The 21,877-nt window shown below is 51.7% G+C and overlaps 1 protein-coding gene and 1 pseudogene across 1 annotated transcript in view; both read left to right on the top strand.

Annotated features, from left to right (window-relative positions):
• The first annotated feature begins 527 nt into the window (after positions 1–527).
• CYP27A1 (cytochrome P450 family 27 subfamily A member 1) overlaps positions 528–21,877 on the top strand; it is a 40,345-nt gene continuing 18,995 nt past the window's right edge. Inside the window, exon 1 of the mRNA NM_001190430.2 lies at positions 528–802. Within this exon, the coding sequence (NP_001177359.1) occupies positions 539–802 (264 nt within the window). The 5' untranslated portion in view covers positions 528–538. The remainder of the gene's footprint in view (positions 803–21,877) is intronic.
• LOC149127280 (transmembrane protein 69 pseudogene) lies at positions 1,072–21,357 on the top strand (annotated as a pseudogene).

Below are 21,877 nucleotides of genomic sequence, written 5' to 3'. Positions count from 1 at the left end.
TCGGCTGCCCTCTCAAGGATCAGCTGACCTTGGCTCTGAGCTGTTCAGACTCCTTCCTCGCTCAGCACTCAAATCACTGCGGGAGACCCTTTGGAAAAGCCGGCGGGCGGCTCAGCCTCCGCGGCCGCTTCCTGACCCACCAGGAAGTGAGGGCCACCGGGGCGACGGCGCTCCGAGGTCGGGATCCGCGGGCCAGGCGGGGCGGGTCTCGCGGGGAGGAGCCTGCGGGGCCTGGAGAACGGGACTGCCCTGCCGCGGCAGCCCAGACCCAGAGCGGGGTTCCCGGGCGTCCGTCCCTGGACTTTCCGGGTCCGGCACCCAGCGCTGGAGACAGGCCCTGCAGCACATTCGCGAGATCCCGCTTCGCAGGGGCGCGAGCACCGCGGGGCAGAGGAGGCGGGGAGAGGCCTGGCCGGCCTCCGCTCCGCCTGCCCGCGGCACCCCTGCCTCTGAGCCCGCCCCTTCGGCTCGGCCTGGCGGGCTGGCCCAGGTGCTGCGCACTCGCGACTCGAAGGCGCGGCCGCACGAACTCGGATCCATGGCTGCGCTGGGCTGCGCGAGGCTGAGGTGGGCGCTGCTGGGGCCGCGAGTGGCCGGCTGTGGCCTCTGCCCACAAGGAGCCAGAGCCAAGGCCGCGATCCCCACCGCCCTCCCCGCGGACGAAGCCGCCCAGGCTCCCGGAGCCGGGCCTGGGGACCGGCGGCGACGGCGGAGTCTGGAGGAGCTTCCGAGGTTAGGGCAGCTGCGTTTCTTCTATCAGGCGTTCGTGCAAGGCTACTTGCTGCACCTGCACAAGCTCCAGGTAACAGAGTGGGCGCACCTCGGCCTGGGACAGGGGTTGGGGGCGGGCGTCGCAACCGAGGAGCTGGAGGCGCTGGGCGAGAATTCCAGAACTTGGCTCTTCTGAGAGGTTGGTCCGCAGTGCTTTGGAAATCTCGCTTGAGCGGAAATAAACAGGATGCTAAGTGTTACCAGTCAGGAGACCAGCAAGGCGTCCGCGCACAGAGGTTGTGGGAGGAGGGAGGTGCCTTGGAGGCAGAAGCAGGTGCATGGGCCCGCAGGTGTTCTGGAATGACTGTTGAAGTTTGTGCCAATATCGGCTACCGCCGCCTTCTTCCAAAGCAGCTAACTTTAGGAGGATTCCAGAGGCTTCTTAGCAATTTGCAAGGTAAATTTCCCTTTAGAAGAAGAAAGATGTTGCTCCTCAGAGTGGGAAGATTCTGAGGGGCTTATGTAGTAGATCGCGGAGATGAGGTAGGGATGAGGGGCGAGCCCACGGCAACCGACGGAGACTGGAGAACCCGCCCCGGCCAGTGTGGTTAAGCTGGAGACATTTTAGGAAATGAACCGGAGGGAATCAGGTGGGGTCCTAATGACTGTTAATACTGAAGCTGGGATTCAGTGCAGTGAGGCCCCTGCCCGCATGGGGCTTCTGTGTTCCTTCGGGGGAAGATGGAGGACAAGGCGCTAAGCCAACACACAGTTAACCCCAGAGAGCGCGCTCTGGGGCAGACGCTGTTCTCAGGCTGGGTAGGGTCTTTGATTCACACGCACCCCCCAGGGGGCATTGGGATGTCAATGACTCACAGCCAGCAGGAGGCAGACCTTGCACAGGGGTGGGTAATCACCTGTGGGCCCTGTGGGTCCATGCTGGGAAGAAATCAAAAAGGAAGAGGAGCCGCAGGGACTGGGGGCAGGGCAGGCCTTTGAGGATGGCCTTGGTCCCTCTAAGGGTCAGTGACAGGCTCCTGAGCAGGCCCAGGGTGAAGGTGGCCTCCGAGCACCGCTGTCCAGGTTGTGGTATGTCCCGGAGACTGGGTTGGTCAGGAAAGGTGCAGAGAGTCGCACGTGATGAAGGCTCCGATGTGGCGGCATCCAGGGTGGAGTTAAGCCTAAGAGAGAAAATGACTTTGAGGGTTTGGGGTCGGGGATGGAGGGGACTTGACCACATCAGGAGCTGCAAGCTCTGTACCTGCCCTGTGAGGCTGCACTCACTTGCGATCTGCCCTGTTGGACTCGGGTTTCACAGGTCACACCATGTCTGAGAGGTAGACCAGATGGGCCTCCTCAGAGCCAGGAGACCAGGGTCCTGTGCACGCTCCCTGCTTGGTTTAACCTCTAGAACGGCGAGAGGCGAATGCCCCATCTGTGGGGACTGAGGGTTTCCTGGGAGGGGGGTGGAATTGGCTTGAGATTAATTCTAGAGTAGCCATTACCCAAGAAGCTCCAGATGGCTTAAGGAGGAGGAGGAAGCAGCAGAAAGCAAAAGAATGTGTGGCCTTTTAGAGGCAAGTTCTGGTTTCAGCCTTTGTATCCCAAAGATCCTGGGTCGTGTGACCCTGGATGAACACATGAGCTCGCTACGCACAGCTGAGGACTCAGTGCACCTGGGAGAGCAGGGGAGCAGCCCTACTGAGGACAAGGGTGTGGTCTGATGGCCCACTTTTGTAAAGTCAGCATTTGGTTGCCACTCAAACTGGCTCACACTGGAAAGCAGTTTTATTGGCTTGTAGAACTAAAATCTCTGCTAGCTGCCTGTCTGTCAGGTGTCAGTTGCTCCGGTCCGTTTGTGTGGCTGTAACAACATGCCGGAGGCTGCTTCAATCAGCCCACGGGTTTGGAGGTTGAAAGCCCGGGACCCCGTGGCCACACTGAGCTGGCCTCTGGTGAGAGCCTTCTGGCTGGATCGCAATGTGGTGGGCGGCTTCACGTGGCAGGAGCGCGTGCAAGAGAGAGAAGTCCCGTGGCAAGAGAGGAGGCAGAGACCAGAGAGCGGCCAGACTCTTGTATAACACCCCGGTCTTGTGGGAACTAATCCAGTCCCGGGAGACCAGCATTAGTGTTCGTGACCCAGACTCCCCCCTCCAAGATCCACCTCTCTCAGGTCTCATTTCAATACCATTACAGTGGAGACCGCAGGAGAACCATTGGAGGACAAACCACAGCACAGCAAGATTCATGAAGTCACAGCTATTTTTCTGCAGTTCTGTTGGTGCTGCTGTCTTGCACAAGCTGGTCGACTGCCTTGGCCTGGGTTACTGCCCTCCCTGAAACCATCAGAACAGTGGTATGAGACAGATACACTCTCCTCAGCTGAGGCCCTGGCTCCCCCTCCTACCCAACCATGGGGGAATTAGCCAGCCACAGTGTCCCTTGCACCCTCAGTTGATACAAATGGCATTATCGCACACCCAGTTGCTTAGAGCAGCTTACAGAAGCACTGTTGGACTTAAGGGCGCTGGGCAGGAATTAGGGCATGCACACTACTCCATAAATGAGGGTGCCTTTCTATCTCTTAATGTCAAGAGTGCTGGGAAAATGAACTGTGGGCGTGTTAAATATGCATGGGAATTTATATTAACTTTATGTCTCTCAGAGCTGCGGATGCTGTGAGTGGTGTAGCTCTTATCGTCGACACCTGGGTTGGGGCCCTCCTGTGCCCACACTGCTCCATGCTCATATTTGTCACTTCGTGTATCCTGTTTCTTATATTCTCCTGTTTAGGTGGCTTAGAATCTGGGTTGCAAGGCTCTGAGGCCAGGGCCTATCTCTTTCTTTCTTCTGTGCCCCAGCACTGGGCGCAGTCTTCGGTACGAGGGAGGTATATCTGGTGCACCCAGGGGGCGCCGCCGACAGTCCTCCTCTTTGTGACACTCTGGGTTGTTTGACATAAGAAAGAGTGAAGGAGAGGTGATGAGGGCGGTGGGCAGGGTGATGACTCCAGACCCTGCAGTCCTTGGCATTTCAGGTTCAGAAACGAAATTTTGTCCACGCATGCAGTGTGGGCAGACTACTGGGACTGACTCCACATCGATCAAACCCACAGAAACGAATGTGTGGTCTGGAGTGCCCGTGTGTTTATTGAGTGAGCAGGCCAACCCTCCTGCGGCACATGGTAGTCCATCTTCCAGGAACTTCTGTTACTAGTTATCTGTTGCTGGCTAACAAACCATGCCAGAGCCCGGTCGCTTCAAACAACAGGCATGTTTGCTCATGACTGTGTGGGCTAGGCATTTGGGCAGGTGTTTTTGAAACTGTTTATCTTTATTGTGGGATGGAATGAAGTATCAGCTCAGATGGCCAAATACAGCGGGGACGGCTCAAGTGGACCAATATGTCTGGGCTTCGGGTCTGTCTTTTGGCTGGTGTGCCACGGCTGCTGGAGCTGGATTAGCCAACGTGGCTTCTTCATGTGCATGTTCAGTGCCTGGGCTTGCCTAGTATCTCTGTCTCCTTCCACATGGCTGGCTGGGGCGTCCTTACAGCATGGTGGTCTTCAGAGAGACTTCATGGTGCTGGCTCCCCCCAGGTTGTGTTGTAAGACAGGTAAAAGTTGCCAGTTTCTTTTTTTTTTCTTTTTTCTTTTTTTTTTTTTTTTACAGGTAGAGTGGACAGTGAGAGAGAGACAGAGAGAAAGGTCTTCCTTTTCCGTTGGTTCACCCTCCAATGGCCGCCGCGGCCAGTGCGCTGCGGCCGGTGCACCGCGCTGATCCGATGGCAGGAGCCAGGTGCTTCTCCTGGTCTCCCATGGGGTGCAGGGCCCAAGCACTTGGGCCATCCTCCACTGCACTCTGGGGCCACAGCAGAGAGCTGGCCTGGAAGAGGGGCAACCGGGACAGAATCCGGCACCCCGACCGGGACTAGAACCCGGTGTGCCGGCGCCGCTAGGCGGAGGATTAGCCTAGTGAGCTGCGGCGCCGGCCGATGTTGCCAGTTTCTTAAGGCCTGGACCTGAAAAGTGACACAGCATCCTGTCCATGGCCTTCCTCTCACCAAAGTAGTTTCAAGGGCCACTGAGGCTCTGCAGAAGGCTCGGACCTCTTCATGGGAGGCTTTCAAAGCTCTCTGTAGCTGTCTTCAGTCTGCCACACACCTTTCCAAGGACCCAGGTACCTCGGGGGAGAGAGGAGCAGCTGTGTTCGTGGATTGCTTGGTGTGCAAAACCCAGGACTAGGGGAGTGCGGTTGAAGGAAACTCCATCCAGACCTGGAGAAGCTGGTTCAATGTGCTTCCCTGGTGCCTCTCGCTTGGAGAGCGAGAGAGAAATCCTGCCCAGCTCTGGCCGTGCGGCTGCCTTCCTCTGGATTCTGTAAAGACCACTCCCTCCATTCACACGTTCTTTTCTCAGCCGGGCTCATGCCCCTGGGTGGTGGATTTCCCTCCCCGGCACTCGTGTTACCGTCAAGCCTCTCAAAGATTATCCTCCAGTTACCTTGACGGGGCTCAATATTTTTTCGTGTCGCTTGGCAGACGTTACAGGTTGCCCGGGACACTGTGGCGGGACTGGGCGCCCTGCTGTTAAGCCTCAGGGACGGGAAATTTGAAACTAAGTATTAATGTCAAAAATGGATGAAGCATAGCAGTTTGGCAATTGGGCTGCCAGGGTTTTATCTTAGAGATAAATTATAGGGTCAATGAGATATTGAAGAATATTCAAGGTAGTATTCTTTGTGGTTGGGAAAGATTAGAATGACTTAAAAGTCCCATAGTGGGGGACTAATTAAATAAATTAGGATAAATTCATATGGCAAGATTTTATACAACCATTAACAAGAATAGGGGGAATCTAGTGTATAAATATGAATTGGTTGGTAAGAGATGGGAAGAAAATGAGGCGCAAAACTGTGTAATATGCCATCATGTGTGACTAAAGAGTGGCGTATATGTATTTGTTTTTGTAATATGTGAAAAGTATGTATTATGAAAAAACTACACGTGGGTTTCAACAATTTTTTGCAGCACGATAACCTGTTAATTCCGTCACTCCACAAACTTTTTGAAGTACCTTCCTGTGTATATATTTGCATATGCATAAATAGTCTCTAGGAAGACACACAAGAACTTGATAACCATGCTGCCTCCTGCGCTCTGGAGGTGACTTAGGAGGAAGACTTACTTCTCATTGCATACCCTCTTGTATTGCTTGAATTTGAACAGTGTGCATGTATTATTACAATTAAAGAAAAAAACAGCAAAAAGCTCAAGAGCAGGACATAAAAGGATAGCTGACCAAATGCATTCTTGTTCAGCGTAATATTTGGGGGTTTTTGGACAGCCCTTCCCGTCTTGTATCCCTGTCTGGTCCTTGGTCCTTACTGCTGGTGTCCAGCTCTGCATAGGCGTCCTGTTCTGCACCCTGCATGGCTTGCTCGTCATCCGTACCTCCTCCTTGCAGTACTCCCACTGCTGAACCCAGCTTGGCCCAGCGTGTAGACCCTGTTATGCTCAGCTCACAGAGGTTTGCCTCTGGGTGCTGTGGGCCTGTGGGCGCTGGGGGTGAGCAGTGCTGCTGGTAGGGCAAAACCTTTTCTTGGGTCACTTTCTGATCTGTTACTACCCCCATCCCATTTTTTTCCTAAGTCACAAAACCAGTGGGAGATTCCAACTCTCTGGTCCATATCTTTGTAACATGACAGTTCTGCCTTCTTGTGTAAAAACAGCTATTTTTCTGATTCTTGAAGTAATGGCCACACACTGCACAGAAATATGTTTGCAACTTTGTAAAATCAAAACCTCAGAAACATGCTGAGTAGAGTGTGATGTGTTGATGCAGTGGAGCCCTCTACAGCAGTCATGATGAAAACTACAGCTCCGTGTATCAATAGGCGTGACGCAAAAGAAGAGTTGAGTATAGAACACGTCCAGTAGGTTTCCACTCCTATAAATCATAATAAGCTCATGGAAATGCTATTGGTTACTACTGGATGCATATGTGGGGACTTCAGAAGCAGTGCAAAATGGAATTAAAGGGGCCCGTGTTATGGTGCAGTGGGTTAAGCCACCACCTGCAGTGCTGGCATCCTGTATCAGAACGCTGGTCGGAGGCCCTGCTACTCTGCTTGTGATCCAGCTCCCTGCTGATGCTCCTGGGCAAGCTGCTGAAGATGACCCAAATGTTTTGGCCCCTGCCACCCACGTGGGAAATCTGAATGGAGTTCCAGGAGCCTGGCTTCAGCCTGGCCCAGCCCTGGCTGTTGTAGCCATTTGGGGAGTGAACCAGCAGGCCAAAGATCTCTTTCTCTCTCTGTCTTCCTCTCTCTAAATTTTTTTTAATGGAATTTAAAGATAAATTGGGATGGGTATGTGGCACAGTGGTCAAGATATGCCCTGCTCGGGATACTCACATCTTATGTTGGAGGGCCTGAGTTCAAATCCCGGCTCTGCTTCCGATGCCAGCTTCCAGCTTATGTGAATTCTGGGAGGCAGCAGGTTCAAGTACTTAGGTCCCTGCCACCCGCATGGGAGACCTGAATTGAGTTCCAGGCTCCTGGCTTCAACCTGGCCCAGGCCCAGCTATTTTGGATGAAGCAGTGGATAGAACTTTGTGTGTGTGTGTGTGTGTGTGTGTGTGTGTGTCTTTGTTTCTTGGCCTTTCTACCACATTTTTTATTTGTCCTATGGAATTCTCCATTTCCAATATTTCATTTTGACTTCTCTTTAGGATCTCAATTTTATGGGAGAAATTTTCTTTCATGCCATGTGTGGATTTCATTAGTTCATGGATTTGCTTCTGATTACTTGATTACTCCTAAGTAATCCTACAATCAATTTTTTTAATTTGATTTCTGGCATTTCTTCAATGTCTTCATCTTCACTTCTAGTATTGAAGTGTTGTGATTTTGGAGGCATCATGTTGTCTTCCTTATTCTTGTTTTTTGAATCGCTGAGTTTATTATTAGGCATTTGTGGAGATACTTGTTGTTTTGTTTTTCCCTGTGATGGCTTTTATGTTTGACTATTCCTCTGTTGCTTAGTGGAGTGCCCGCTTTTTCAGTGAATACCCAGAGGTGAGTGCTGGGTGTGGTCACCGAGCTCTGTTCAGTGCTCCAGGGTGAAGGGACAGTTCAAGGTGATGTCCATGCTGGGCATGGTAAGTCTTCTCTCTCTCTCTCTCTCTCTCTCTCTCTCTCTAATCAGAGGACAGGTTTGTTCTGCTCTATTGGCGTAGTTTCATATTCACCTTTTCTTCTCACAGGAGACTGGTGCCTGGGCACTAGCCCCAGTGGGTACAGTGTTCATCCACACCACCACAAGAAACACACAAAGGATCTGTGCAGTCCTCAGTATAAGCATGGATCCTGCAGCAATGACCCTCACCAGGGAATCAGGGAGCCCTGAGTGTGTGGAGCCTCCCACAGTGACTGCCCAGAGTCTCAGCCATACCCTGTGCCTTCCCATGCAGCCACAGTATTTTCACAGTGGTGACATACAAGGCTCCCGCAGTCACCAGTACCCAGCCCCATGTCAGTTTTCCCAGACAGACTGAGGCGTCTCCACTTGGTTGCTGGGTACGTGGTCATGAGCTGGCACAGCTGTTGCATGTGTCCAAAATGGCAGCCACCCTCTCTCGGCTAGTTATAGGAAGCCAGTGCAGGCTGGTTGGGGAGAGAGAAATGTGCCCCGTTTCTTTCCCCTCTAGTTTGGCAGGTGCACTGTCCCGCTAGGGCTCCAAGCCAGATTCCCTCCAGGCTCTTCCTCAGCTTTATTGCCAGTGGCCTGGGCCGCTGCAATCTGGTCTCACCTCACTCTCCAAAGCTGGTGCTGGGGCTCTTGGCTATTGGGGTCCTGAGTTGTGGGAGTCCACACCTTCCACGTAGGTCCACGGTCCCTGTAATTTGTGTGGCATTTCCTCTGCTGTTTTCTCCCTAGCTCTCCCCTGAGACTGCACTCTTTCCACTTTTTTTATTTTATTTTTTTGAATTTTGAATATAAATTTTATTTTATTTTTAACTTTTATTTAATAAATATAAATTTCCAAAGTACAACTTTTGGATTATAGCCGCTTTTTCCCTCCATAACCTCCCCCCACCCACAACCCTCCTATCTCCCACTCCCTCTCCATTCCCATTCACATCAAGATTCATTTTCAATTATCTTTATATACAGAAGATCAATTTGGTATATACTAAGTAAAGATTTCAACAGTTTGCACCCACACAGAAACACAAAGTGTAAAGTACTGTTTGAGTACTAGTTATACCATTAATTCACATAGTACAACACATTAAGGAAAGAGATCCTACATGGGGAGTAAGTGCACAGTGACTCCTGTTGTTGATTTAACAATTTGACACTGTTGTTTATGGCATCAGTAATCACCCGAGGCTCTTGTCATGAGCTGCCAAGGCTATGGAAGGCTCTTGAGTTCACCAGCTCCGATCTTATTTAGATAAGGCCATAGTCAAACTGGAAGTTCTCTCCTCCCTTCAGAGAAAGGTACCTCCTTCTTTGCTGGCCTGTTCTTTCTACTGGGATCTCACTCGAAGAGATCTTTCATTTAGTTTTTTTTTTTTTTTGCCAGGGTGTCTTGGCTTTCTATGCCTGAAATATTCTCATGGGCTTTTTAGCCAGATCTGAATGCCTTAAGGGCTGATTCTGAGGCTAGAGTGCTGTTTAGGACATCTGCCATTCTATGAGTCTGCTGTGTACCCCACTTCCATATTGGATCATTCTCTGCATTTTAACTCTATCAGTTAGTATTGGTTGAGTGGAGAGAATACACCTGGGCAGGCCAGGCGGGGGGGCTCAGCAGAGAGGCAGAGGGCTGAGCACTCTTTACACTTTCTTAAAAACTATCTTCTCTTAGACTAGAGCAGTAAGCTCCCTCCCTATTCTGCTATCTTGAATCTCCTTCTTGGCCTTTCAAATAAAATTTTTTCAAGATTTGTTTTTATTTATTTGAAAGCCAGAGGTACAGAGAAACAGGGAAAGACAGAGATCTTCCATCTGCTAAGTTCCCTCCCCACATGGCCACAACTGCTGGGGCTGGGCCAGGTCAAAGCCGGGAGCCTATTCTGGGTCTCCCACGTTCGTGTAGGGGCCCAAGCACTTGGGCCGTCTTTCACTGCTTTTCCAGGTGCATTAACAGAGAGCTGGATTGGAAGTGGAGCAGTGGGTCTCGAACTGGTGCCCATATGTGACACCGGCACTGCAGAGGAGGCTTAATTTGCAATGTCACAATGCCAGCCCCTCAAATAAATTTTTAAAAATTTATCTTGGTGCAAAAAACACTTTGAAATCCATGCATAGCTTTTGTATAACATGCATTTCCCTTGAATGTTTTGAAGACCCAGTGGTTTGTAAAATCATATGAACATTGACAAGAAGGCCACATTTCAGAGACACAGTAGTGGCTGCTCTAGGGAGGGAGGACAAAGAGACTGGAGAAGACTGAGAAGGGAACTTAGTATCTGAAAATTTGCACTCAAGAAATATCCGAAGCAAATATGAAAAAATATGAACATTTCTCAATTCTGGGAGGGTGAGTACCTGGGAGTTTATAGTGTGGTTTCCTTGAATGTGCAATGTGAGAATATGTGTCATCAAAAAAGACAGTGGTCCTGCTTGTCCTAAGCGCCTGGGGTGCCGCTGGCCTGCTGTGTTCTTGGAGGAGGCCCTCACCGGCCAGGTGCAGAGCAGGAGAACCAGGAATGCTGTTAATTATTTCGCACCTCCTGTCACTTGGAAATGTGAATTCCACTTGTGTGAGGGAGTTGGGGCTAGCTCTGTGACAGCACGGAGACAGGGCCGTCCGGCTGGACTTGTCTTGGCCTTTGACCCAGAATGAGCCCTCTTTCTGACATCTGTCAGCTGAGGCCAAAGGGTGGCCTGAGCCTGAAGTGACTTCTCTCTGTTTAATCCAACTGACGGCTGCCAGCTTTGGATGCCGGGTATGTTGATACTGGCAAAACTGTGCTTGGAGCTTGTTGAATTTGCTTTGATGGTCAAGGTTCCTTACTTGCTGTTTTAGTGCTGTTTTCTTGTGCTGAGAGCCACTCTAAGGAGTGCACTCTCCATAAACTAAGCAGGAGACTAGCACATTAAAGGCGATATCAATTTTTGGGGGTGGGGAGTAGGTAGATTTCAGATGATTTTGTTTTTTAAGATTTATGTATTTATTGAGAGGGAGAGTTACACAGAGAGAGGAGTGGCAGAGAGAAGAAGTCTTCCATCCACTGATACACTCCCCAAATGGCCGCAACAGCCAGAGCTGCGCTGATCCCAAGCCAGAGCCAGGAGCTTCTTCTGGGTCTCCCATGTGGGTGCAGTGGCCCAAGCACTTGGGCCATTTTCTACTGCTTTCCCAGGCGATAGCAGAAAGCTGGATCGGAAATGGAGCAGCAAGGACTTGAACCGGCGCCCATATGGGATGCTGGCACTGCAGGAGGCAGTTTTACCTGCTACTCCACAGTGCCAACCCTGATTTTGTTTTTTTAAGATTTATTTATTTATTTGAGAGGCAGAGTCACAGAGAGAGGGAGAGGCAGAGAGAGAGGTCTTTCATCTGCTGGTTCACTCTCCAAATGGCCACAACAACTGGAGCTGGGCTGATCCAAAGCCAGGAACCAGTGACTTCTTCCAAGTCTCCCATGTGGGCGCAGGGCCCAAGCACTTGGGCCGTCTTCCACAGCTTTCCCAGGCCACCAACAGGGAGCTGGATTGGAAGTGGAGCATCCGAGACTCAAACCAGTACCCATATTGGATGCAGGCACTGCAGGCAGTGGCTTTATATGCTGCACCACAGTGCCGGCCCCTCAGGTGATTTTAATGTTCTATGTTTTGGTAACAGTATATTGAGATATAATCGCATAATTTGTGGTGGACCCATTAAAAATGTAGTATAGAGTATGTGCACAGAGTTGTGCAGCCACCATCCGAGAGAGAAACCTGGGACCCTGTAGCAGTCTCCCTTCATTCTCTAAACCCTCACCCCCCCCTCCCCACCCCCTTGGCAACCAAGAACTACTTGCTGTCTCTGTGGCTTTTGTCTGTTGTGAACATCACCAACCACGTGGAATCATTCAATGTGCCATCTTTTGTGACAGGCTTATTTTGCTTAGCGTAATATTGTAGCATCAGCCCTTGGTCCCGTATTATGACTGAGTAATATTCCCTTGTAGGGATAGGCTACAATTTGTTTATCATTCAGCTACTAATGGGTGTCTGGGTTGTTGCCACTTTTTGACTTGGGATCACTCTTTGAGTTTTTTTTTTTTTGATAATTTTTCAAAAAAAGATTTATTTACTTATTTGAGAGGTAGAGTTACAGACAGAGGGAGGGAGAGACAGAGAGAAAGGTCTTTCATCCGCTGGCTCACTCCCCAAATGGTCGCAACAGCCAGGGCTGGGCCAGGAGCCTGGAGCTTCTTCCTGTTCTCCCATGTGGGTGCAGGGGCCCAAGCACTTGGGCCATCTTCCACTGTTTTCCCAGGCCACAGCAGAGAGCTGGATCAGAAGAGAAGCAGCCAGAACTCAAACTGGTGCCATATGGTATGCCAGTGCCGCAGGTGGAGGCTTACCCTACTACGCCACAGCACCAGCCCCCACTATTTGAGTTTTTGAGGTACATACAACCCAGAATTGAGTTTCCTAAACTTTTTTGGGTTCCCAGCCCTGCAAAGAGTTTATACACTGCATAATGCAGAGGATTCCTGCCCTCGTCTCTGACTCCCAGCTTCTGCACAACCCAGTTTGTGACCTCTTGCCTGGGAGGTGAAGGGGAGCCTTCATCAGTTTAGTTGATGGCCACTGGGGTCTGCCTTGGGTTGTCCACCTTACCACAAGGCCCAGCCACTGTGCACCTTTGGGAGCAGTAATGTATAATGCCTTCATTGAAGCAATGAGGACGTATGACTAAAGTCAAGGCCAAGGCCCAGCAGATGCAACCAGTCCCGTCTAGATAGTTTATTACTTATATTGGCCGGCGCCGCGGCTCACTAGGCTAATCCTCCACCTTGCGGCGCCGGCACACCGGGTTCTAGTCCCGGTCGGGGCGCCGGATTCTGTCCCGGTTGCCCCTCTTCCAGGCCAGCTCTCTGCTATGGCCAGGGAGTGCAGTGGAGGATGACCCAGGTGCTTGGGCCCTGCACCCCATGGGAGACCAGGAAAAGCACCTGGCTCCTGGCTCCTGCCATCTGATCAGCGCGGTGCGCCGGCTGCAGCGGCGGCCATTGGAGGGTGAACCAACGGCAAAGGAAGACCTTTCTCTCTCTGTCTCTCTCTCTCACTGTCCACTCTGCCTGTCAAAAATTAAAAAAAAAAAAAAAAAAAAAAAAGATAGTTTATTACTTATATAGATGGTGAAAAACAGAGTAAGCCAAAGGTGCCAGGTCTCCAAGGTCCTTGTCCCACACACCCCAAAGGGCAATACCAAAACAAGAGGGGTGGGGCTTGTGGCACGCTGGGTTAAGCTGCTGCTTGGGACCCAGCACCCCATATCAGAGGTCCTGGGTTCAGGTCTTCGGATCCAGCTTCCTGTTACTACTCCTTGAGAGGCAGCAGATGGTGGCTCAACTATTCTAGTTCCTGCCACCCTCGTGGGAGACCCAGCTGGTGTAGTTCCTGGCTGCTGGCTTCAGCTGTCTCAGTGGTTTGGGGAGGGAAGCAGCATCCTGCCCTGAGGCTCTCTTCTGAGGGGGGCACAGGACAGAAAGCCCTTGTTCCAGTCTGGGAGGGAGACAGTGTGATGCTGTCTCATGGCAGACTCCCAGGGAGATATGGAGGTGAGGGGAGGTGGCCTCCTTACCCCCATTCTTTTCTTTTCTTTTTTTTTTAATTTATTTTGACAGGCAGAGTTAGACAGTGAGAGAGAGAGACAGAGAAAGAAGTCTTCCTTCCGTTGGTTCACCCCCCCAAATGGCCTCTATGGCTGGCGCACCGTGCCAATCTGAAGCCAGGAGCCAGTGCTTCCTCCTGGTCTCCCATGTGGGTGCAGGGCCCAGGCACTTGGGCCATCCTCCACTGCCTTCCCGGGCCACAGCAGAGAGCTGGCCTGGAAGAGGAACAACCGGGACCAGAACCCAGCACCCACAGGGGATGCCTGCACCGTAGGCAGAGGATTAACCAAGTGAGCCATGGTGCCATCTCCCCTCCACCCCCATTCTTTTCCATTTCAGGAGGATCCCGGTGGTCTGGCAAAACTCCTGTGCTGTGGCTCAAGTCTTTGCATGAGTGGCTGTTTGCAGGGTTGACAGATTAGGGCCCGTTCCTCCACAATTCCACCCACCACCTTTTGGCTGATCGCCTGGGAGTTCTCAGGGGCACAGGTCAGCCCTGGCAGATGGACGCGAGTTGACTTTGCCGAGACCTGTTCTGTTTGTCCCGGGCAGTACCAGATGACAGTGTGTCCAGCCACAGCTCCCTGCAGGTTGGGCAGGCCTCCTCGGGTGGACTGCAGCCAGGCCTCCCCCGCGGCAATGCAACCAAAGGCTGGCCTGTGGCAACCTGCTGACAACTTTGGGACAACTTGTGACATCTAAACAAAAAAGGCCAACAGGAATAGGGAGAGAATAAGCCAGCATCCAGAAAGCTGATCTTGCATCATCTTTGTGGAGGCTGAACCTCTTGGGGAAATGTCTCAAGTTCTTAGATTCCGATTCTTCCATGGCCAGAGGTCAAGTTGAGTGGGGTAGCAGCTGTCCGGGCCAGTTGTCTTATGTATCAGAGATGAGAGACAGATCAACAGTGCCTTCCCCCCTCCGCTCTTCCTGGGCTTGGTGCCTGATGTCCTCCAAGCCACAGTTGGTCTCTTTCCAGTCACGCTATGCTTTCTCCTAGTCATCCTTGTGTCTTACCCACACACGTGCCCCATTTGTCCCAAGATGACTCAGCAGTTTCTTCCTTGTACAGGTATCGAGAGCGTCTCGCACTCCCGATGTGTGAGCCGTGTGAGGCCCAGCTTTGGAGCTGTCACCTTATTCACGTGATCCTTGTCATCTCTCACCCTGATCCCCAAAGCAGCTCTGATGACACCAGGTCCCAGCTGTTTGTTCCCTTTCTCTTCTTGCTACTTGCAAACGCCAGTAGCCTGCCTTCCCAAGGAGTAGGTATGGGAAGAAAAAGAACACAACGAGGGGCCATTGCTGTGGTGTGGCGGGTAAAGCCGCCGCCTGCAGCGCCAGCATCCCGTATTGATATCGGAGATGGTTCCCTAAAATCTATATGAAAATGCGGCCCCTTAAAGTTCCCCAGAAGCGCCATCTGGGATGCCACATATGTTACCGGAATTTGGGGTGCCATATGATATCACTGTATGCTTATTAGTAGATTCCCAATATTGAGACCAGGAGGAAGTACCTGGCTCCTGGCTTTGGATCGGCACAGCGCGCCGGCCGTAGCAGCCATTTGGGGGGTGAAACAACGGAAGGAAGACCTTTCTCTCTGTCTCTCTCTCACTGTCTAACTCTGCCTGTCAAAAAAAAAAAAATAGATCCCCAATATTAATAAGCTGAGAGGGTTCTTGCCTAATATTTAGAGAAGAATTCTAAATACCAGCATCCATAAACGAGGCAGCATGGTACATTTTAAGCTTTTATTTAGTGCAAAAGGTGCATAGGAGAGTGAGAGCTTTATTTAAGAGAGAGGGGTAAATTTGGGTTCATACCGAGCACCAGGAACCAGCCACGTGGAGGAGCATCTAGGCCAGGAAGCCTAGGGCGGGTGGCCCGAAGGCCACGCGCCCTGGAGGCGCAGGGCTACAGCAAGCCCCCTCCTGGCAAGAGGCCAGGGCAAAGAAGACACACTGTGTCCCAAGCTTTTAACCCACTTCCAAAGGGGAGTGGTTAATTAACCTGATTGGCTGGTGGGCACCCAGGTGTAGCCAGGTAGGGGCATGAGGTCACACAGGGGCATGGCGAAGGTGTGGTCTTCCAGCTCACAAACCTAATCTATTTTAACCTGTATGCCTGTCTACTTCAATATGGGCGCTGGTTCGAGTCCTGGATGCTCCACTTCTGATCCAGCTCGTTGCTATGTTTGAGCCCCTGTACCCATGTGAGAGACCCAGAAGAAGTTCCTGGCTTCAGATCTGCGATGCTCCGGCCAGTGCGGTCATCTGGGGAATGAACCAGCGGATGGAAGATACCTCTCTCTCTCTCTCTCTCTCTCTGCTGCTCTGTAACTCTGCCTTTAAATAAAATAAATAAAAAAATAAAAAAAGAATATAATGAGGAGAGATAATTATGTGGTTTGGGTCTTTCATAGCCAAACTCATCTTCCCAGTCTTGTAATTAAAAATTATGTTTAACTCACATGGGAGACCTGGAAGAAGCTCCTGGCTCCTGGCTTCCAATCAGCACAGCTCCAGCCATTGTGGCCATCTGGGGAGTGAACCAGCAGATTAAAGACCTCTCTCCTTCTGCCTCTGCTTCTCTGTAACTCTGCCTTTCAAATAAATAAAGAATTTTCTTTTTCTTTTTTTTCTTTTTTTTTTTTTTTTTGGACAGGCAGAGTAGACAGTGAGAGAGAGACAGAGAGAAAGGTCTTCCTTTGCCGTTGGTTCACCCTCCAATGGCCGCTGCAGCCGGCGCGCTGCGCTGATCCAATGGCAGGAGCCAGGTACTTATCCTGGTCTCCCATGGGGTGCAGGGCCCAAGCACTTGGGCCATCCTCCACTGCACTCCCTGGCCACAGCAGAGAGCTGGCCTGGAAGAGGGGCAACCGGGACAGAATCCAGCGCCCCGATCGGGACTAGAACCCGGTGTGCTGGCGCCGCAAGGCAGAGGATTAGCCTAATGAGCCACAGCGCCGGCCTAAAGAAATATTTTTAAAAATTGTGCTTAAGTGTGAATCGCTCTATTTATAGTCCAAACTTTCTTACACGTGTGATCCGTGGGAGCTGAGTCTTGGCGGTCTTGTTATCTTTTTCAGTTTCTTCTTCAAGTGGCTCTCCCATCATCCATTAGCCTGGGAATGATAATGGGCATGAAAGATACAGCCAGGTGGCTGGTGCCACGGCTCACTAGGCTAATCCTCTGCCTGCAGCACCGGCACACCGGGTTCTAGTCCTGGTTGGGGCGCCGGTTCTGTCCCGGTTGCTCCTCTTCCAGGCCAGCTCTCTGCTGTGGCCTGGGAAGGCAGTGGATGATGGCCCAAGTGCTTGGACGCTGCACCTGCATGGGAGACCAGGAGAAGCACGCTGGCCGCAGCAGCCATTGGGGGGTGAACCAACAGAAAAGGAAGACCTTTCTCTCTGTCTCTCACTGTCTAACTCTGCCTGTCAAAAAAAAAAAAAAAAAAAAAAAAAAGATACAGCCAGGCGGCTGCCCAATTCGGGGTACTTTTTGCTAGGAAGGTGACACAACTGCCTGAGTAAGAGGCTTTGGGGGGACCCCCAGTAGGTAGCACAGTCCATCTAAGGGGCTTGGATAGTGTACCTCCCGTCTGCTGTGAAGACTGGGATGGCAGTGCTGTGAGGGTATTGCAGTCCATGCCCAGTGGTACTCTTGGAGGGGTTGGGGAGCCCGGCTGCTCTGTTTGCAAGGCCAGGCCAGGCCCAGTGCCCCTCAAAGTTCCTCTTATGTGTGTCTGTGTAGATGGCAGGCGGGGCCCAGTTGCCAGGCTTCTTTGGCCTTGTGCTGGAATCACAAGGCCACGTTTGGGGATTCACCCTTGAACTGTACATGAATTTCCGTGCCCTGTACAATGGCATGTCCGTGTCCTTCTTGATGCTCATCCTAACGAACTTTCTCCCATGGACACCCGCTTGGCTCGCAAACAGGCAGCTTAGGTCTTGTGTCCTTGAAGAGGCAGAGCTTGGTCATCTATTTGTTCTGCTGCCAGGCACCAGGCCACACCGCCACAAACTGGTGAAAATATAACAAGGTACAGTTTGGCGACATCGTTTCTAGGACTAGTGCCGCATCTCACAACTCTGCCCACTGATCAGAGCTCTGCTTTCCAGGCAAGTTTTTTTTTTTTTTTTTTTTTTTTTTAAGATTTATTTATTTGAAAGAGTTACAGAGGAGAGGTGGAGAAAGAGAGAGAGAGAGGGAGAGAGAGAGAGAGATCTTCCATCTGCTGGTTCATTCCCCAAATGGCCATAACGGCTGGAGCTGGGCCAGTCAGAAGCCAGGAGCTTCTTCTGGGTCTCCCATGTGGGTGCAGGGGCCCAAGCGCTTAAGTCATCTTCCACTGCTTTCCCAGGTGCCTTCGCAGGGAGCTGGATTGGAAGTGGAGCAACCGGGACTCGAACTGGCACCCACATGGGATGCTGGCTCCACAGGTGGCGTTTTTACCCGCTACGCCATGGTGCCGACCCCTCCATGCAAGTTTTAAACAGTTCCTTGGAGCTACGCAGCAGCAGCCCCAGTGCACACCACAGGCCTTCCAGTTAGCTGAACCATGTGTGAACCAGGCCCAGGCATCATCTGTGTACCGAAGGCCCCAGGAGACCCAAGCTGCTGGCTCAGCCCCTGGATCTGACAGCCCATCCAGAGGACGGCCAGTCATTCAGACTTCTTTGCTGGACATGCCACTTCCACTTTATTTACCACTTCTCTTTGGGGACCTCTGGTGTAAGAGGGCCACATGATCCTGCAGTCTTTTTTTTTTTTTTTTTTTTTTGACAGGCAGAGTTAGACAGTGAGAGAGAGAGACAGAGAGAAAGGTCTTTCTTCCATTGGTTCACCCCCTCAAATGGCCGCTATGGTCGGCGCGCTGCACCGATCTGAAGCCAGGAGCCAGGTGCTTCCTCCTGGTCTCCCATGCAGGTGCAGGGCCCAAGCACTTGGGCCATCCTCCACTGCACTCCCGGGCCATAGCAGAGAGCTGGCCTGGAAGAGGGGCAACCGGGACAGAATCTGGCGCCCCGACCAGGACTAGAACCAGGTGTGCCGGCGCTGCAGGCGGAGGATTAGCTTAGTGAGCCATGCGCCGGCTGATCCTGCAGTCTTATTGCAGACTCAACACTGTGTGACCCCAATTCCCTGTGTTGCAACCCGGTCCCCAAAAGGTGCTATTAGCAGGTGGTGCCTCTGGGGGGGGCGATTAGGCCGTGAAAGCTGAGCCCTCAGCCTGAGAGTAGTGCCCTGACTGCAGAGGTGCAGAGAGCTCCCCCATCCCGTCCACCGTGAGTGAGAAGGCTTTGCCTGCGACCCGGCAGGCTGGCCCTCGCTGGTGACTTCCAGCCTCCAGAATTGCGAGACCTATGTTTGTTGTGCCTAAGCTCCCGGTCTATGGTGTTTTGCAATCAAAGCCCAGGCAGACTAAGGCGAGTCTGGATCACGATGGCCTCCTTTAGTCTGTGTTGAGTGGCGCAGGCGGGCCGTGGTGATCAAGTGCCACAAGCCGAGGGGCCTCCACAAGAGACCAGGTGCCTCACAGATCTGCAGGCTGGAAGTCCAAACGAAGTGGTTGGCAGGTAGGTTCCTTCTGAGGGCTGGGAGCGGAGGGCCTGGGCTTGCGGGTGCTGTCTTCACGTCACGTGGCGTCCTCTGTGTGCTGCGTGTCTGCTCCACGTGTGTCCTTTTTAGGAGGGCACCAGACATATACATTAAGGTTCACCCTAATGACTATATACTTTTTTTTTGAAAGGAGGAGAGAGAGAGAGAGAGAAAGAGAGAGAGAAAGAGAGAGAAAGAGAGGGAGAGCGCACTCCCATCCTCTTTTCTGGCCTGGACCAAATCTGGGCGTCTGAAACATAACCCTGGTCTCCCACATGGGTGGGAGGAACCTGATTATTTAAGCCATCACTGTTGCCTGCCAGGGCCTCCATTAGCAGAAACTTGGAGTCAGGAGCCAGAACTGGGCTTATGGGACACAGCCATCCTCACTGGCATCTTAACTGCTAGGCTAAATCCCTGTCCCAAGATTTAAGTGTCCCCCAAAGCCTGCTGGTGCCCACTGGACAAACTGCCCAGGCTGACCCCGAGTCACTAGCTCATCACTTAGGTCCTTATTTTTCCAGTTCAGGCCACAGTCACACTGGCCCACAGTCTTCCCTGGATGCCACTCGCATGGTGGGAGCTCAGCCTGGTGCAAGGCTGGTGCAGTACACATGTCAGACCCACATAGCAAGCCCCGGTCACTGTTGTTGTTAATATTTATTTGAGAGGCAGAGAGAGAGGTCTTCCATCTATTGGTTCATTCCCCAAATGGCTACAATGGCCAAGGCTGATGCAGGCTGAAAACCAGGACTCTGGAACTCTATCCAGGTCTTCCACATGGGTGCAGGGGCCCAAGCACTTGGGCCGTCTTCTGCTGCTATCCCGGGTGCATTCGCAGGGAGCTGGATCAGAAGTGGAGCAGCCCAGACTTGAACCAGCACTCACGTGGGATGCCAGCGTGGAAGAGGGTGGTTCACTGTTGACCGCTCTCCCTCCACACTTGAGTCACTAAGGTGCTCATGGCCAGGGTGTAGGAGGAGACCTTTGTACATCTCTGAGGAGCTGGCTGTCCCTGATGACCAGGGAGTGTTTGAGTGTTTGAGTGTTGTACCTGTAATCAAAGCCACAGGTTTTACTTTCCTGGCGGTAAAGAAGGGCGAGGACCCTTCTGATTTTCTGGGATCCCCCGTTTAATTACAGGCACCGATCCAGCTCATCGGGACTCTCAAGGACAATGGTTGCAGCCATTTGTTGGTGCCTTCCCCAGCGTCTCTGGCTGTTCCATCTCCCTGCACGAAGCTTGCAGCAACACGTGTCTGACTGAGCCTCTCCACTTAGCTGTAAAAATACATCCACCACGACTGCCTGGCCTCTTCCTGAACAACCCATTTAATAGGGCCCAGTAGGCTTCGCTTCACCCAGAACTTTCTCAGGCATCTCCAAAGAAGGCAGGAGGAGCCAGCAGCAGAATAGATAAACTCGCTCTCAAGTCATCTCGCCAGCAGAACTTTTCCTGTTCATTTCCTAGGCCTAGGTTTGTCTCGTCATTTCCAGAGTGGATTAGCAAGACACAAGGCTATCATACATCCCCTCGCAGCTTTAAGAAGAAGAAGTAAGCAGTACTTCCCTCCGAGCCACCAAGCATCATCCCGTGTCTGCCCGACAGCCCCAAGCCAGCGTTGTACACACCTCTAGCAGGGCGGGTCCCCTTGGCTGCTGCTCGCCTGGTCACGATGCTGACAGTGACAGGACTCATATCCCCATAGGCCAGTTCCCTGGCTTTCTCGCGAGGGGTCAGTTAGGGATTTGCTCTGCCGGAAGATAGCCCAGCCAAACCAGACTGGTTTAATTTAGCTAATAGTATGGCTCCTGTTATGTTTCATGGTTAGCCTCCCTCACTTTGGCGAGACTCAGTGCAGCCATAGCCAAGGTAATAATAGGTTTGGAGATCATGGCACATTGAACTCTCTCTTGCCACATTATCCCAGCTGTTTTGAAGCCCTGGGGTTACTGGTTACTTTAGTGTCCTCTCACCCCCAACCCCCACCATAATCACATTAGTCGTTGAAAATATTTATCCAGAGAAAGGACCCAAGAGACCTGGGCAAGTAGCATAAATATGCAGCTACTCTGTGGATAGCATTAGCGCGTCGGCGACAAGCCTCCCGCAGTTGCCTTTTGGCATGGCTTCTATCCTTCTGTTTGGCTCTCTCCCTCCATCCCACCAATGGCAGTTTATTCTCCATAGATTGCTTTTCGTTTCTAAGCAACATCATTTTGTAGTCATTGCTTGAGCAAGAACATGAAAGTCCCTGACAAGACCTTTAACTAGCTCAGGTTCATGTTTAGTCTTTTGATAAATTATAAACCTTTCAATGTTTTAATGATCTTGGGAAACGCAAAATAAATTAGATACAAAGTTGGAGCCTTCTGATTGTTAGAAGAGACACACGTTGTCCTACAGCAAGAGGGAAACTTTGAATCCGTGAGGGTCTGAAAATAAAGGGTGGTGCCAGTGTGGAGTTTTCACAGCAGGGGCCCCTTAGAAGGGCTTGGGGGCCAAGCTTATTTTACCTGCTGTCATGGTTTCATGAGCTGGAAGAATCTGTGGCTCTGTAGTGGGTAAGGAGCAGCGTCACGAGGGAAAGCGTGTTGTGAAAACCTGGACATGTTTTCCAGGCAGCCTCTCTTATCAGCAAGCATGTAACCAGCCGGTCAAGACAAAAGCACCAGTACATAGCCCAAAAAACAAAAGACCACTTGTCCCTCTTGTC

The sequence above is a fragment of the Oryctolagus cuniculus genome, chromosome 3 (assembly GCF_051225735.1).
Source record: "Oryctolagus cuniculus isolate XC-2025 breed Fujian yellow rabbit chromosome 3, ASM5122573v1, whole genome shotgun sequence".
Classification (NCBI taxonomy): domain Eukaryota; kingdom Metazoa; phylum Chordata; class Mammalia; order Lagomorpha; family Leporidae; genus Oryctolagus; species Oryctolagus cuniculus.
Note: the sequence above shows the minus strand (reverse complement) of the source record. Positions and strands in the feature narration are given on the sequence as shown.